The sequence below is a fragment of the Xiphophorus couchianus genome, chromosome 22 (genome assembly GCF_001444195.1).
Source record: "Xiphophorus couchianus chromosome 22, X_couchianus-1.0, whole genome shotgun sequence".
NCBI lineage: Eukaryota > Metazoa > Chordata > Actinopteri > Cyprinodontiformes > Poeciliidae > Xiphophorus > Xiphophorus couchianus.
This window is the reverse complement of record NC_040249.1, coordinates 12,511,560-12,525,013: the sequence shown is the minus strand read 5'-3', so window position 1 is coordinate 12,525,013 and position 13,454 is coordinate 12,511,560. Positions and strand designations below refer to the sequence as shown.

General features: G+C 37.0%; 1 protein-coding gene across 5 annotated transcripts in view; it reads left to right on the top strand.

Moving 5' to 3' along the window:
- Positions 1-13,454, top strand: part of LOC114137624 (Kv channel-interacting protein 2) — a 96,190-nt gene that overhangs the window by 79,620 nt on the left and 3,116 nt on the right. For 3 of the 5 annotated variants that reach the window (XM_028006356.1, XM_028006355.1, XM_028006354.1), the window contains 4 exons: positions 10,876-11,000; positions 11,081-11,150; positions 12,693-12,763; positions 12,955-13,062. In XM_028006356.1, coding sequence (XP_027862157.1) covers positions 10,876-11,000; positions 11,081-11,150; positions 12,693-12,763; positions 12,955-13,062 — 374 coding nt within the window. Of the gene's footprint in view, positions 1-3,338; positions 4,738-8,207; positions 8,307-10,875; positions 11,001-11,080; positions 11,151-12,692; positions 12,764-12,954; positions 13,063-13,454 lie in introns of those variants that run through there. The other 2 variants (XM_028006352.1, XM_028006353.1) reach the window with 2 other exon arrangements.

The window sequence follows — 13,454 nt, the reverse complement described above, 5'->3', positions numbered from 1 at the left end:
ACAGATGCAGAAATCCCTTAAGAGGGCTGAGCCTCGCTGTTAGCTGCAAGAAATATTTGTTTTTATTTTTCCCTTTTTGTGGTATCGATCCATTCAGGATGTTTTCTTGATTTGGCTTCTGGCAGCAAACAGCAGAGAGAGTCATGTTTATGCTTTGATGGAAATAGGCTTAGAGGCTTGTTGTGAGCAATGCAAATGCAATTTAGACTGAGTACTTTACACTGCTCAGAAACACATGACGAAATGGTAAAAGGACAGGAACAGTTAAATCAAGTACGAAAGTGACTAAATGCACAACTTTTATTATTTGGCCTGATTTATTTGTTATTTTTCATCACATGCTGTAGAAATACAACACAGAAGTAAGCATGTATCTATTCCTTCTGAAGAGCTCTGTGTGTGCAAAGGTGTTGAAAATTGTTAATGGCTCAGGTTCTTTTATTGTCATCGCACGGCTAGTCTGGTTCTGACTGGTGCTGAATTTAAATGAAACTTAAGAGGACAAAGAGGAGAGGTTGTGGGGTGGAGCCAAAAGTCCTCTTGAACACAGAACTGCAAATTAAATAGTTGGCTTAACACTGACCTCTACAGGTACAAAAGGGTAATTACCAAGAATAAATTGAGGAAACGTCAGATTATCAGTGTGCCAACAAGTCTATTACAGATTAAGTTCAGGTTGGCTGTTGTATTTATTCTTAAGTAATAATGCATTTTGTTTATTTTTCTTTCTTTAAGTTGGATTTAAATTACATTTCTTTTTATTTGAGTATACTATTTTGTATAACTATACAGTTTTGGTTTTCTTATGTTGTAAATTAAGAAAACCAAATGTATATAGAATGTATATAGGAATATACATTCTCCTATTCCTATATTTTTTTTATTTGAAATGTTTTACCTTGGTTTGTATCTGCATGCTTCCACTTAGCTTTAGTATCGTTTAGAACACCTGAATTACGGTAATTAATTAATTAGGTTAATGAGCTTGTGCTTAAAGGGACACTCTGAAACTGCAACATGGGTTGCAGTTGCTTGTTTCCCTTAAAACACTTGTCAAACTCAAGTCTGGACTGCTATAACTCTTTATATGGACATAGACTTCAGTGGGACACATAAATGGGACCTTCAAGATAACAGTTGTGTGCTTAAATATTCTTTTATAAATCAAATGGAAGCAGTTTTTATCTGTATACTGCCATATTAGATCAAAATGAAAAGTTGTTTAATATTTACTAACTCCTCATCTTCTAATAATTCATATTTTAACAGTTTGTCAATGGGTAGATTTATCAATACGTTCTGCAACAGCAGGACCTTTGAGGACATTCATGATCTTGATGTGACTCCAAATTAAAAGGAGTTTGACACCCTCACCTTATTGAACAATACCATAGTTTACAAATTCATTTAGTATTTCCTCTGGTTATCTTTGTCAGATACTAAGGTTAGTTTGATGACCTGAAGTATTTAAGTGTGACCAAAAAAAGCAAAAACAGAAGAAATCTGTCAGAAAGCAAATACTTGCATTGTTAATCCAAAACTACGAGATGTTTAAGATAAACAAAGGGCATTTAAACATTTTAATACAAAAAAAGAGAAAGGTTTACCATTTTTAAAATTTTAAGTCTCTGGCAATTATTTCTGATTTATTATCAACAGTCAGATTTTTATCAGGTCACAACATAGCTAATTTAAGATGTTGCCCCACAAAAAAGAATGTTAATATAATTTTCACTTTAGATTATGTTCGTGCATGCAGAATGACATTTATAAATCTGAATTCCTCCAAAGAGAAAACTTTTTTTTTATTTTACCCTCTATTCATTTGCATTCATTTCTAATTCATGCCGCAAAGACTCGGCCTTGTTACGATCTGTCTGTTTTTTCTGTCTCACATCACCATATTAAAAATATCTTCAAATGCTAATGGTCCATGCAAATGGATCCCTTATTTCATTTGTCTAATTGAAAACACACTAGCCAATTTTGAGCACCATTTGTCAATGACCTCCTGTGTCTCATTTGCTTGATGCTTTCCCACACGTACGTTTTTTCCCCCCGTCTCTTAGACGTTTTAATCAGTTTTGAGAGAAATAATTGCCCAGGTAGACGACTAAATATGGAGGCATTTCAATTAGGATATGTGTCTGGCTTCGGGCAAACTAGTCCTCGCGGAGACTAATCAACTAAGACTGATTAACCTAACATTTTATTACCGCCTCAGAGAGCGCTTGTGTGTGTGTATGTGTTCATGTGTCAACATCTACTGTCGATTAAAATTCAGGCAAGTGAATGTCCAACATTATTTTTGGTACAGAGCTTCTCTTGGGGATTCTTTAAGCCATCATTTTCTCAAGCAGATGAGCCGTAAACAGTTTGGGCTAAAATAAGCTCAGTGACTTTTGCATTTGGAATCGAGCTGCCCTAACAGACCCGTTGGAGGTGGTGAGAGCGTCATGGGTGAGTCGGGGTTGGTGAGAATGGACATCTGAGAAGGTTTTCTGGTAAGCTCACCGCTGGCCTGCTAATTATAACACACAGTCTCTGAGTTTCCAAGTAAATTGGAGCAGTGCTTTCAGTCAACTGGCAACAGACTGCACAGACTTCATGCTGGATTAGCAGTGAAAGTGACAGCTGTCATATGGGGAGCTGGATGGAGATTTGCTTATTTACCCAACTTTCACAACCATCTGTATTTCAAATCACAGATATGTTGTTAGTTCTGTGTGTCTCCATTTTATTTAAAGCAAACTAATGAGGTTGGTTTTAAATTCAGTTGAAATAAAGTATTTACACATAACCTCTGTTTAACTCAAACATTTGAGTTAATTGGACACAAACATGTTCATGTATTTCACAAAATAGATGGTATCATGAAAGAACATCATGTGGAAATATTGAACAAACATCTCAAGACATCAGCCAGGACGTTAAAGCTCAGGCACAAGTTGATCTTTGAAATGGAGGATGATTTTAAACATAGTATTAAATTACCTCCAAAGAATCTTAAAGAAGACAAACTCAGTGTTTTGTTGTGGCCGTCACAAAGCAAAGGATCTCAATTGAAGAAAACATTTGTTTGTATAGCTTCTCTTAGATTTTTTTGTAACAAAGGTTTGCTAGTTGAAGTTTAATGGTTAGTTAGTACCTTACAGCATTCCTGGTACCATAAAGTCTGAGCAAATATTTAGTAGTGAATGGAAAGTTTACTGCTTTCAAACTGTTATTGTTCAAATTTGTTGAATCTGTGTGACTCAGTTTTCTGTGATTAGTTGACAAGAGTAGCTCCCGTCAACTAAGGACAGGAGCTACTCAGAGATTGTAATCTCTGGCTACAATCTGCTGTAGCCAGAGATTGTATTCTACACAACCTGCTTGTAATTAGAGGTAATTTGAACCACTCAATCACCTATCTGTCATCTCTAACCAACCAGCTCATTCTTGTTTGACATCAGCAAAGCATTTTCGCCCACACGACTGCATAATTTTTCTTTTATAGTAAATAAAATCCAGGGCATTGTTTCTCTATACAAATCAAACATATCATTATAGTTTTACTTGTTTAAAACCAGTTTTTAGTTTTTCTTTTGAATTTTTTAAGACTAATAATGTCAACGACCCAGATGTGAAAGCAGCATCTTCTTTCCCATCTGAAAGGTTCAGCTCTGTGCAGTATTGCGTATGCACTACATGTTGCCCAGCTTTCACCTCCAGGCTGTGCGTCTGCGTGTGCACATGTGTCGATTTTACACTCAGGGGATATTGTCACATCTGCGAGTTTGCCCACAGTAGCTACTGCGTCAGATGCCTTGGATTTCTGTCGTCACTGTTTTACTCTCGTCCTTTTCCTAATCTTTGTCTTTTTCTTGTTCAAAAACCTCCATTATAGTTTTTTTCTTTCTGCTTTTCTCATCACTGCTGTTATGTTCAGCTCTGACTGTTGCATCTTGTCTCTCCTGTCCAAATGTTTCTTCTTGTCTCTTTCCTTAATTCGCTGCCTCGTTATTCTTTTGTTTTCTCCCATGTTTCCAGCCTCACACTACCTTGTTTCACCTCTTCAACTGCAAGTAGTACTCATCCCCTGTTTTCTCTTCTTAAATTTATCATCCTTTTCCTCCTTCCTCTTTCACTCATCCCCATCACTGACCCAATTAAGCTCGAGAGGGACACAGAGAGTAGCGGAGTGACTGAGCCGAGGCACGGAGTAGAGAGAGTTTCAGAGTCAGAATCTGGAAAATCAGAGAGTCTGAAAACAATTGCCACCAACCTGTCAGGACCCACACAGTGAACGGTCCAAACTTCACCTGGAAGCTAAACAACCTCTGACAGGCTGCTGGAGGCGGAGGAGGGAGTCCACATCCCCACTGGCTTTTTCTTCCTGCTCTGGAAAAGAAGAAACGAGGAGAATAATAATCTATTTTCAGTGAAAAATAAAGAGGGTGGGGATCCGTGCGGAGTTAGGATGGCTGGACACGGCACGTAGAGGAGGACTGAGAAACAAGGACAGCACATTCCTTTTTGGAACCTATTTGTGGGGCGGGGGGTGTCCGAAGGTGGTCTTCACCCCCCGCAAGGCAAGAGTAAGATTTGTGTGAACAGGAAAGGAGGAAAGGATGCATCTGTTCTTCCGAGACAAGTGGGAGGTGGAGGGGCTGCAGACTGTGGGCATCCTCCTGGTGGTCTGCAGCTCCCTCAAACTGATGCACTTTCTGGGGCTTATCGACATCTCTGTGGCAGGTAAGGGAAGTGTTTAGGAAGGAGCAGAAAGCCTCGAGTTAGTCAAAATATTTAATGAGGTGATGGGACAGTGGGGAAACACTCTCAGCTGGCAGGAGGCAAGAATGCTGTGTGTGTGTCTATTTCTTTAGAGTTAAACATGACGTCTTGTCAGACCAATTTCCCACACTCATTCTGTGCTGATAATGTGTGGCTGGATGGTATTGGAGCATCTTCTACAAGAATAATTTTTCTAGAAAACAACTAAATCTGGGCTTTACTTTGTACCGTTAATATAACTGAATTTATACCTATGAGGGAGTTATTTTCTAGTTCACTATGATAAAATTGTACATTTGAAGTTCTCAGATTCATTCAGAAATCTCAGATTTGAAGTTTACACAATAGAAAACTACAATTTACTCTGGATTTCTGAATGAACTTTTATCAAAGTATTAAGAAAGGCTGAGTGTTTTTATTTATAAAGTTATAATAATATAGCAGTTATTATTATTATTAGTAGTGGTAGCAGTCATAGCAGCAGTAGAAGAATTTTAGTATAACCTTTTATTCATAATTAAAGGTTATTAGTAAAAATTATTTTCAAATTATTTTAGTTATTTCAATTTTGTTTGAGTTCTAGGGCTAATTTCTTTACCCCATTATTTATTTATTTATTATTATGACATCTATTCATTATCTAAATATACTTATCCTACCAGGGTTGCAGGTATTATTACTACTATATTTTAATAAAGTAAAAGACAATTCCAGTAGCCAAATTAGTTTACAATGGGGGTTTTTATAGGATCTAGTAATAATAATGATATTTGGAGAAAATAAATAAATATTTAACATATTTATTTATCTATAAATAAATAACAGAGATGCAAAGAGGTCTTGATTAGTAGTCCCTACGTTATAAATATTTGGGAAGATCATGCTTAACTGATAACGTGAATTCAGACAATGTCTCTTAGCCAGAGTGCCACCAGGACACAAGACACAGCTTGCATGGCAGACTAAAGGCTTTCTGGTTGGAAGACTTGAGCATTTATCCAAAAATATCTTTAAAAAAAAATCTACAACTCAAAATTGCTTTGCTTTCCTGGTTGTCTGTGTTGTTTTCTGTTTTCTGTCTGGTTTTCTTCTAATTTTGTTGAGTTAAAAACATAAATAAGTAGTCTTCATAGACTTCACACTTGAATCTTTTGTGGTTTGGTTTAATTATCCTGATACATCATGGGTCTAGAAACACAATATTTGTATAAAATATAGTATTGCCACCCCCCAAGAATGAAAGCTGTCAAGATTACCCGCACTATTGAACCCAGTAGCACTACAACCAAAAAGCATAAGAAGGAAAACTTCTTTCATTTTACTTTGACTTGGAGCAGAATAAAATTATTTCAGGTGTCATTGTCAAAAAATAAAATGACATCAAAGGTAACTCAGCACAAATTCATCATGGTACTTTGGCAGCAAAAGAAATCAGACAGAACAGACTGACAGACAGACAGAAAGAAAGACAGACAGAGAAGGTGGAGAGTAAGCTATGATGCGCTGACAGAAGCTTTGATGATTCTTGCAAGTATTTTAGGCTCAATGCACCATGCAGAGTCAGCAGAGGCACAAAACCCATGAAACAAAAGTGTTTTTTGTTATTAGACTATTTCAAAGCTTCAGAACGATCACTGTTGCATTAACCGATGCATAAAAATCTTCATTGTGATATTCTTTCATCTTTTCCTTGTTCCAGCCTGCTGATTATAAGGTTATTAGTTTTCTATATTTATAATCATTTGCATGCATAAACTCCTTCAACTTACCTCTGAGGAACGCTGATTAATTTTTAAAGTCTCTGCTATTGATTTCTATGACATGGTCTGTTTTTGGGTCCATGTAGAGAAAGATAAATTACTTACCTGTATAAATAGCTTAAAGCACCAGGGTAGGTCCTGTGTTTAGGTAGTTGGATAGATGAGTCTGCCAGACATTGGACAATGTGTTCTGCCTACTTTGTTTGCAAATAATGCCACAACCACAGGCGAAGAAAGTGACAGTCCCTGGGGCTGCATGCGACAGGAAGACAATAGGATGACACATCATAGAGGCCGTGGTTTGGTTTATTTTCACACCAGATGTCCTGTACTGTTCAAACCATTGGCTAGTCTTGGAAAAACACCAAAGTCATTGTGCGTATGGAAACTAAGATGCAGTAGTCAGTAGCTGGGCTTTGTGTGTAAAATTAAGTCCATGTTTTGCCGCTTTTTCCAGCTAACTTTGTGACGTTTGTTTGAGATTATTGTTAGGGAGTTTGAAATATTTTTTTTCTAGATTTGCAATGATACTACCCATGGTTATTTCAATGCAACTGAAATGATGTGTTTTTGGAAGAGTTTTGCCATCCAACAAAGCTCTCACACTCCAACATGTCATTGGTCTGCCTATAGCTCTGTTTACGGAATGCCTTCGCTATTTTTATTATAATAAGTTTCTCATATTTATAGTTTTCTCAGAACTGCCTTAATTTTTCACCAAGATCTTATAGAGATGATGGAAGAGTCAAACTGTTTTTCTCCAACATGTGTCAAAGATTGTAGATAGGGTTAAAGTCTGGACTCTGTTGGCCAATCCATTTGTAAACATTATTGTCTCGCACTATGCATGATGGGTGCATGCCTCCTTGCGCCTCTCTTCTTACACTCTGGATCAGGGGAAGTTCTGGACTCATCAGACCACATGATGATCTTCAGCTGCTCCTGAGTGCAATCTTTATTCTCCTTGATAAACTTGAAGCTTTTTTCATTTAGTCTCACTGATCAATGATTTTATTCAGGCTACTTAATTTTTTTGTCCCAATCTCTTGAGCTTGTTTGCAATAAGGATGTGTTAATGCTCTTATGTTCAATAGTGAACATACCTGGGATTTCTGCTGGTGTTTTTAATTTTACCAAACATGTATGTGATCACCTATCACAGTCATTTGAGGTTTTGGTTTAACCACATTTCTTCCACAAACATGATGGTTCCCCAGCGTCTTTCTAGTTTTTAATAAAGTGTTGGACAGTTCTCCACACAATTTTAATAGAAGAGATTCATATATTTCCCCCAACCATAGAATGTGCCTTTGAAGAAGGTTTTTAAGAAATGAGAAGCCACCTCCTGCATCGACTAGGGTTTAAATAATGCTAGCTGAAACATAATCATCCATAATTACTCAATGGGAGCCCCTTACCTATTGACTTTGTTAAATCCAGGTGGTGATACTTTTTGACAGCCGTAAATATTGGGATGCAAATAGAAAATGGTCTCCCTTTGTTGAGCCAACCCAGAAGGCAATTACCTGCCTGAACAGCATGAACTAATTTGTTGCATTTTTTTTGTTATATGTTGTGTGTGTTTTGGTTCTACAGGCATGTTGCTAGAGAAGTAAATAGACTTATGTCAGTGTACGTATCTAACCTCTGTGCTATGGTTGGTGATTGCAGGTAACCCCTCCACCAGTCAAAGCAAAAAAACCATAAAGCAGCGATTCCTCAAGCTGCTGACGTGCTGTACGCCCTCGACCACTCCCTCAATCAGTGAAAGCAAGTGCTCCTTCACTCTCCATACATCTCTTTGCTTTTCTTCCAATAGCCTCTCTAGAAAGTTCACGTTAACATTTGTGTGGATGCTGTCATTATCACATTCAGTTAACGTAACACAAAGAAATGGAGAACCTCACAGTTTGAATTAAGCATAAACCCAACAGGTTTGGTGTTACAATTTGTGCAGTGTGACATCTAAAAGTAGAAGATGTGTGTTTGTACTTAATAAACATAGTTAATATAAAGTATGTTTATTTGTTTTGCCTCTAAGTCTTTCACTTAAGCCTGAGTTCTTGCGCTTTCTAAGCAAATTTGTGTGAAAGACGCTTCATGAAAACCAGGACTGTTGACATTGCCAGGTATTGGAAAGAATGCTTTGATGACCTTCTTAACCCAGTCACCTGGTCCTCCACAGAGGAGGCAGAAAATAAGACCTGGGAAGGTAAGGTAATATGACAGAGGTCACTGATTAAAAAAGCTCTCCAGTGCCCCTGTACCCTGAAAGCTCTGGACATTGTAAAAATGTTGTGATTTACAAGCATTTTTGGTGTTGCAGTGGAGGGTGGGACAACACTGACAGAGTGATTGACCAGGGTGGTTTTTACAATTGTGCTGGAGAGCATGTTCCAGCAATTGTATCACAATACTTAACTCTCTTAAGTAAGCTTAGTGTGCAGAGTTTGAAAGAAGGCAGTAAATGATTCTCGAGTCTTGGACTCCAAAAGAAGAGTGGTTTTGTCCTGGCTGTTGAACAAATGCTATGGGGGTCTTAGGACATTTTGGTTGGTCAGTTCATGTGTGTTTTGTGGGAGTTGGTACTATAAGATCACAGAGAGTCTTGCAGTGTATTTATAACTAAGGTAAGTGGTGTGTCCTCACGTTTTTCTCCAAATCATATTTTTTCCCAGTGTGGATTGGTCTCCACCAGTGCTTCTCTTACTCTCCCTTCTGTTTGTGTCATTTATTTATGGGATCTCTGCAGCTGATATGGTCCCTTATGCATCTTCAAACCAGGATTTTTACCATGTCCTGGAGCAGTTTGCTGCTCAGACTGATGCAGCTGGGATGAAAGTCTGCTCTTCTAAATCTGGGGCCATCATTCTAGACTGTAAAAAAGTAGATTACACCTGGAATTCAGTTTCTGTCTGAAGGGGTACCTTGATGTCTTTTTCAGAAGTGATGGTACGATGAAGTGGTAAATGAATAGACGGATCTGGATCTCATCTTTTGTAATACAGGCCTGTCTATGTGCTAACTCTTACATATAGTCACGAGATATTGATGATGACCAAAAGCAGGAGATCACAGCTAAACATTAGCCTCCTCCATATGGTGGTCAGTCTCGGTGTCTGGGGTCATAAAGAGTGATGAAGAAGAAAATGGGATAAAAAGGGGTTGTTAAGCTAGATGAGAAGATAAAGTAGAATGAAAAGGGATCTTAGGAGAGTTGAGGAGAAAAAAGGGGATGAAAAGGTGTCTTAAAGAGAGACTAGGAGAAAATGGATTGAGGATCATAAAGGAGGAATGAGGAGGATGAGTGAAATAAAATTGAGTTGTAAAAAGTTTCAGGATGATGGGTGGGGAGAGAAGACAAGTAGAGAGGAAGTGAGAATGAATAGACAAGCTGCAAGCAGAGAAGGTTCAAGAGCACAAGACAGAGTACTGCTCGAGTGTATCAGCTATGAGTGGTCTTACCAAAATATGTGGTTTTTATTCTTAACCTATCTACATTCATACTGTAAACATTTGGGCTTTTATAGGCTGAAAAGCTAAAAAGAAGGTAAAATAATCATTAAGTTTGTTTTATCCATATTAATGATCCATCTCCTTTACTTCACAAGCGCGTTTATCACAGTTCTGTAGGTTCAATCACATGAAATAGTCTTCCAGTGTCCTTCAGGCAAGTGAGAACAACAGTTGTTCCTGGGAGCAGTATGTTTTACTGAACTTTCTGTTTTATTCTCATTCATTAATAAAACTTTTTGTATTAGTCTTCTAGATTGTCCACAGGATGTACAGATTAACATTAGTGTACTTCTTGAAAAGTGGTTGGGGTGTGCTTGTGGATGGGATATGTATTAGCAATGTTCGGGATGGTAACTAAAAAGTATGGTTTCCCTTTTATAACAATCTCTATATATAAATTATTGAAAAATGTACTTTACTTAAATTTACTTCTGCCCAGTGAATCTGAGTAACTATGACATCTTTAGAATACATTTTAGAAATGTTTTGTGATTCCTGTTTTAAATGCAACAAGGTGTGTAAGCGAACCTAATCCCAATTAAGTTGCTCATCTGAACTCAGAATGTGATTATTTTCCCAGTACATGAATTTATATTGCAAATTTTCTTTGTTTCATTGAGTTTTCTCTCCTTTTTTAGTTGTGAAAATATATATTTTTTTGGTTTTGTTTAACGTTTAATTTACGTAGAACGAAAAGTGTAGCTGGATGTGAATATATTTACATGACTTTGATATTACTAGTAAGATGACTTTCACTTCTTGAGGTTTGGATGTTGCCTGATGGCAATTTTTGCAGTGACTAACCCTTTTATGTCTCTTACAGACAGTATTGAAGATGACTTTGAGTTGTCTACTGTGTGCCATCGCCCTGAGAGCATGGACAAGCTGGAAGAGCAGACAAAGTTCACCAAGAAGGAGTTGCAGGTCCTCTACAGGGGCTTCAAAAATGTAGGTTTCCATTGTTCACTTATATTCTCAGCTACATTTAAATATGTTAGTATTTTCATTTTCCTTTTGTTTTCCTCTAGGAGTGTCCGAGTGGAGTGGTGAATGAGGAGAACTTTAAAAACATTTACTCCCAGTTCTTTCCTCAGGGAGGTGAGTTCCATTTTTGACAGTGCAATTTAAATTTTTATATTTCTACTAAAATAAACGTTCAACAAATAAATGTACACTGCTGCAAAATAATCTGACATTTATATTTTTCTGTTTTTGCTTTTTGTGTCATGCCTAAATGTTTCAGGGGATCAAAAGTAATATTAAGATCCGACAAAGATAACCTGAGTAAATACTGTTATGGCTCAACTCACAGGGCACAAGTACAAATGTACAGTATAAACTAAAGGTTCTAAGTAATTTATTTAAATCAAATGTAGTTAAAATAGAAGTTTCTTATATAACATATGAAAGTCAGTGAAATATGTTGTGTGACATTAATGACTGTAAACCATGTCTGTAAAAGTTGTGTTGTGCAAGCAAACTGAACTAAGAACCAAAAGGTCGCAGTGTACCATGTTGAGAAGTTAGTTTGTAATCAGGGTTTAAATAACTGAGACTCTTTAGGTCACTAGATGTTCCAAATACATTTGCAATGTTAGAGACAAAAGGTAAATAGCCCAAACTAAAGAAAACAATACCTGCAAAAGTTGCAACAACATTAAAAAAATTTATTAGTGGGAAAAGCTAGCCAAACCAACCTGGCCCCTAAATTTTAGAATTTGTTGTGCCACCAGTATTGGCAACTTCTGTCATCATAAATTTGAGAAAAACAATAATCACTTTCTGTATCGAAATTTTGGCCTATTTTTCTTTACAAAATGTTTTTAAATTTGTAACACTGGATGGCTTTTTGAGCTTGAACAGGCTATTTAAAGTCATGTCACAGTTTATCAATCTTAGATTATTACACTCCGACATCTTCATTTTTAAAATTTATTTGGAACTTGTTAGACATGGACTTGCTGGTGTGCTTCTGATCTTGGTTCTGTCCCATGAACTGATGGCCCAATATGCTGATTCTAGATGTTTTGGTTAAAAGTTAAATAAAGGGTTCCATCAGCAAATCAGTCCCAGAATATCACATTATCACTACTATGTTTGACTGATTTTCTTTTTCTGGAATGCTGTCTTGGTTTTATACTAGATGTATTAGTGATGTGTGCCTTCCTAAGATTTTCAATGCAGATCATTTTATAGGCAAAATTGGTTTGTGTTGCTGTTTTTCCTTGAAAAAATGAAATTATTATCTGGAAACTGTATTATGTTTTTACTCAGCTCATCTTTGTACATAATGACATTTATTTTGTGGTCCTTAATATTCAGGCTTTAAAAATAAAAACAGAAAACTGTAAGAGAAGCACTGAATGGGAACTTCGACTTCTTTTTATCACAATAAAATAACTACTCTATATTTAACTCATAATAATCAGTTCTTCCTAACCGTAGTAGATGTTCTGCAGAGAAGCAAAGTGATTTATCATTTCATGATATTTAGTTTTATGAAATGTTAACCACTTGCCTCCAGTTGTATCTGAAATTATTTTTATATCTAGTCTATATTTGGCTCACTGCTAATCAGAGCCGTTCAAAGACTTCACGTTTCCGCTGCTCTCGGGTTACTCTTAGTCTCTCCCTTTGCAGATTCGAGTATGTATGCACATTTCCTGTTTGAAGCCTTCGACACCAACAAGAATGGCTCCGTTAGTTTTGAGGTGAGCTCTGTTCTTTGAATGGATCAAAGCAAATGTGGGCTCATCTGAAGTTTGACACAGCAGTGACAGTGAAACAAAGATGTATTATCCACCTCAACACCAGCCCACAGGGCAGAGAAAGTCATAAACAGTTTACCTCATCAATATGTCAGACCTTAAGCAGTTCCTAATTGATTAATTTTCTTTATCAGGACTTTGTTTTTGGTCTGTCCATCATCTTGAGAGGGACGATTAATGACCGGCTAAACTGGGCTTTTAACCTATATGACCTGAACAAAGATGGCTGCATTACCAAAGAGGTAACACATTCACATTAATTTGCAAACTGACAAGTTTTATGTTAATAGATTTGAATTTCAATATATTTTCAGAATTTTGAACTTATCCCTTGTGTTAAGCATTTATTGCCTTCCAGCGTTAGAGATTTCTTTCGTCTTTCACTTATCCAAAATCGGTTCACAGAGGTAACAGGTAAAAAAAAAAAAAAAAAGAAACCTAGGAATTTCTCACCCAACTGGGAATCTCCAGCATATCCTGGGGGATCTCAGTGCATTTATTTCCAGGCCAGAAGCAATGAATGTTGAATCCAGTGATTTGGGGTTTCCCTTGGATCTCCCCTTTAGTGGGTGTCAGGTGTCTGTACTGCCTTAGCTGACTCATCTTGGTGTGGAGGAGAAGTGAATCTACTTTG